We start from the raw sequence: 4,426 nt of genomic DNA, 5'->3' as shown, positions 1-4,426 counted from the left end.
GGTCCGGTCCCAGCTTCCTCCGTGTCGCCCGCAGGTCCTGGGCCTCTCCGCCACGCCCGGCCGCCTCGCCGTCATGGCCTTCGTGCTCAACGCGCTCACCTGGTAAGTGCCGCCGCGCCGCACGCACGTGCCGCACACAGGCAAAGGTGCCCCCGGCAACACGCGTCGACGCACAGACACGCCCCACGCACACGTGCACGCCGGCCCGGCCACACGTGCGCAGCACGCACACACTGTCGCCCAGGGCGGGACCCCGCAGCGCTTTCTGCCCAGAGCGGTGGTGGGCAGCGTCCCAGGTCAGAAGGACCCGTGGTGGCCTCGGTACCGGCCGCGGTGCAGCAGGGAGATGGGTCCAGTGGCAGTCGGTTGTTTTACACTCGCAGCGTGCAGGAAAGGCACCACCTGGGCTGGTGACGCAGAGGCCTTCGGTCACTGTAGGTGGCTGTAGGCCAGGGGTGGTCAAAATGCAGCCTGCAGGCTGGCTCCAGCCCACTGACTGATTGGACCCAGCCTGGGGGCGGGCAGGCGGGTGGCCACCAGCTCCTGGGACCCAACCTGCGGATGGCCAGCGGCTCCAGCTGCAGCTGTTGCGTGGTGCCAGGCAGGCAGGACAGCTCCCCTTGGGCAGGGTGGGTGGGCAGGCTGGACTGCTTCTACCCATTGCTGACACGGGGGCATCAGGTATGGCCCCAGGCAGGCACCCCAGTGCCCACCCAGAACTTGCTGGGTGCATCCACAGCAGATGCTGGTGCCCACCCAGGGCTGCTTCCACCGTATCAGGTCAGTGGTGGTATAAGCTGCAGATGGGGCCCAGCTGGTTCTGGGTGGGGATTGGGACGTGCTACAGCTTCAGGCATGGGTGGGGGAAGGGAGGGAGAGACATAGGGGAGCTGGGTGTGCTGCAGTTACAGGGGGGGAAAGGATCAGGCCTGCTACAGCTTTGGAGAGAGTGAGGATCAGGGCATGCTATCTCCATGCTGTCAGGGAGACGATGGGGGTATGCTGAAGCTCAGGGGAAGAGAAGAGAGTGCAGGCATGGGGATTGGGACATACTACAGGTGGGCAGGAGAAGAGTACAGGGAGAGAGAGAAAAAAAAATTGGGCCATGCTACAGCTCTGAAGGAAGGAGGGGGGAGAGAGATGTGGCCCTCCAGAGGACACCAAAATTCATGTGGCCCTTGAGAAGACACCAAAACTGATTAAGTGGCCCTCCAGCCAGAATAACAGCCCATCCCTGCTGTAGGCCATAGGCTGGAAAGCCGCTCTGAGCTCAGAACATAAGCATCATTGCAGAAACATGGTTGCTTTAGCAAGGGCTGGCTGCGCTGTGCCATCCTGCCTGCGCCAGGCTTGATCGTGTCTGGAGCACGGGGGGAGGGGGATGGCAAACAGTGGTGAACACCCGAGTGCTGGTCTAGAGCAGGTGGGGTCCATGCTGCACTGGCAATGGGACTGCATGCTGGGTTCAGACCCTGAGGATGCCTTTTATGCTACCTACAAAAAACTAGAACTCTTGGTTCCAAAATGATACTTTTTATTAGACCAACTGGAAAATGGCAAGGAAATTGTCCTTTTCTGCAAGCTTTTGGGAGCAAAGTCCCTTCATCAGGCTTTGGGAAAAGTGTAGATGGTACAAGATGGTAAAAAGTCCCCATGGGTAGGAAATAAACTTAATTTTTGCACAGAGGGAGCTGAAGATGGAAGGCTGCCCCTCTGGGTCCACAAGAGTGCGACTCTCATAGTACCTGGAATATGACATCATCTTCAGTGAATGTTGCAGAGTTGCTGGGAAGCTTTTTGCCACCTGGAAGGACACGGTGGTAGTGCCTCCGATGTGTGTGTGCAGCATTAGCCTTGGGCTTTGACTGTCAGTTAAGGCTGTCACAAACAGAGCCCACATTTATAATTTGTTCTTAGCCCTTGTACTGCACTCAGGGCCGTCCCTGTGGGGGGTGAATCAGGGAAACTGCCCCAGGCCCCGTGCTTTGGAGGGTCCTGCGGAGCCAGCCGCTCGCTGCCCCCCCGCCCTCCCCGCTGCTGCCGATGGCTGCGGCAGCTTTTTCAGATCCAGGATGCACGGGATCCGGGGGGGGTGCAGAGTCTCGCATGGGATGGTTTGCTCCGGGCCCCACACCCTGCTTGGGTCAGCTCCGACTACAATGCAGGGATAGGGTTTTATAACATTGGAGCCACTAGTTTCTGGCTCTGAAGAGCTTGCAGGCTACTGGTATATATGATGCAACAAGTGAGAGTGACACACAATAGGCTGTTGAGGAGGCAGCTGCATTGTGACACACACATTGTGTCCCCAGATGAATCTGATGTTCCCTCCAGCTGAGTCTACTAAAATCTTCTTCCCAGTCAAAGTGCCCCCCCCTCAACACCTGGGGCAATCACTGTCTCCCCTATCACTATCTGCCCTCGCTTCTGTTTCAGGCATGTCCTGTGAGAAATTCCACATTTCCCTGGCAGATTCATCCTCTTTCCTCAGCACAGGTTTCCCACTAAACCACCTGCCTTATGCTCTCAGAGGTTTCCAGGGATCTAGGCCCTGCCCTTTGGCAAAGTTCATGGAGTTGGTATCAGCTCTAGGATGGAACTAGCCCACAGAGGGAGGGATCTTACCCAGCATGATTCCAGAAGGGCTCGGTAACCTCAGTGGCTGTCTGATCCATGTGCTGTTTTAGGCAAAGGTCTGCATATTAAAGTCACTGGAAGCCATGTCAGTGTAGGACTAGTATGTCTTGTCTTTGTTGGAGGAAATTAAGGATTCCTTTCCACCAGTAACTGATGATGTGGCCTATGCATTAGAAGGCCAAAGCACAAGCCAGGGAACAAGTAACTCCTGACTTAGAATTAAAACAGACTCTTCCTGAACTTTGGATGAGTTATTTAACTTTGCTCCCTCCGTTTCCCCATTTGAGCTGCAGATTAAACTGGCACTTGAGAGAGCTTGTGGAGATTTTCAGCACATAAGTAAAATGCTGTGAGCTACTTGCACAATGCCACTGCTGCAAAATGTAAGTCAGAATAGCCCTGACCTCCGAACAGACAGGAACTCTTCCCAGTAGATAAACAGTCAGTGCAGATACTTCCAGGAGGCTGTTGCTGGATCCCCATCCTCTTCAGTTCCTATGTTAGAAGACAGTTTTCCTTTACTAACATCTGTCTCCTTTCCTTTTGCAGTGCTTTGGGCTTGCTGTATTTCATCCGACGAGGAAAGCAGTGTCTGGATTTCACAGTCACAGTTCACTTTTTCCACCTTCTGGGCTGCTGGATTTACAATTCACACTTCCCCACAACTCTGACCTGGTGGCTAGTGCATATTGTGTGCATAGCACTCATGGCTGTGATCGGGGAGTACCTATGTATGAGAACAGAACTCAAAGAGATCCCCTTGAATTCAGCCCCCAAGTCTAACGTATAGGTTGGCTTTGGGTGCATGCTGCATCAGGTTATTTTCCAACACCTCAGCACTGATGTGTCCTATGTCTGACAGTGTCATTGTAGAAGCAGAGCAAGTCTGTTGGGACTTTTTTAAGATCTTGGTGGCTTCATCAGCATGAAAATCTTTGCAGACAGTGCACAAAAAAGACATTTATTTTATTAACACACAGCATTTAACACAACGGTTAAGCTTAGGTGCATTAACTCTTTCCTCAAGTGACACGGACAACAATAAGTCAGACAACCCAATCTGAAGCATGAGAAGCAGCTGGAGTTGATATGTGTGCTTGGGCTCTGCTTGTTGGAGCTGGGATGACATGATCCAGTTTTTTGGCTTGGGTTTGCACAGTGACTGACTAGGATCTGCTACTTCCATCTTCTAATGTGTTTTTTCTTCAGTTGTTTTTTGTTTAAAAGGAAGAAATTAAACTGAGATGGGAGAAAAGAAAATAGGTGGACTTATTTCAATCACCAGCTGAAAACCCAGGGAGCCTGAGCTCTCATGGCTTTGGTTGCTGTTCCCATAGTTTACATACAGTGGGCATAAAACAACACAGTATGAGCTGAAAGCACCCTGAACAACGATGGTATTAAGTTGTCTTCAGAACATTAAAATCCCTGTGGTGACTGGTACACTTCAAGGTACACAATGAGCGTCTGTCATAGCAACCAAAACAGGTCTGGCTTAAAGGAACACTAAGGGATGTGTATCCCAAGCTTTCTGAAACTGCTGATGACAAACATTACACAAAACAAGTGATCAAGGAGCCGCTGAGCTCTCTCCCAGGAAAGCAACAGCTCGGCTCTCCCCCAGCACAGAGGATGGGCCTTTACATTCTCCACTTTAGCTGGCAACGGTTTGGAGAGGTGTTCTACTGCATCACCCTGTTACCGTTTCCACTCCAGAGTGACCTGTGTCTTCCTACCAGGCAGTAATTCCCGGTACTTGATCCTGCTCAAAAGCTGCCTGCCACCAAAG

General features: G+C 52.6%; 1 protein-coding gene across 1 annotated transcript; it reads left to right on the top strand.

Annotated features, from left to right (window-relative positions):
• Position 1: 1 nt before the first annotated feature.
• Positions 2-3,892, top strand: SYS1 (SYS1, golgi trafficking protein; the record flags this gene model as incomplete). The annotated part of the gene is made up of 2 exons (XM_025191919.1): positions 2-102; positions 3,187-3,892. Coding segments are annotated over 2 exons (342 nt in total), but the record flags the coding sequence as incomplete, so codon positions are not given.
• Positions 3,893-4,426: the final 534 nt, after the last annotated feature.

Source organism: Alligator sinensis, unplaced genomic scaffold (assembly GCF_000455745.1).
Source record: "Alligator sinensis unplaced genomic scaffold, ASM45574v1 scaffold76_1, whole genome shotgun sequence".
Lineage (NCBI taxonomy): Eukaryota > Metazoa > Chordata > Crocodylia > Alligatoridae > Alligator > Alligator sinensis.
This window is presented reverse-complemented; position numbering and strand designations above follow the sequence as displayed.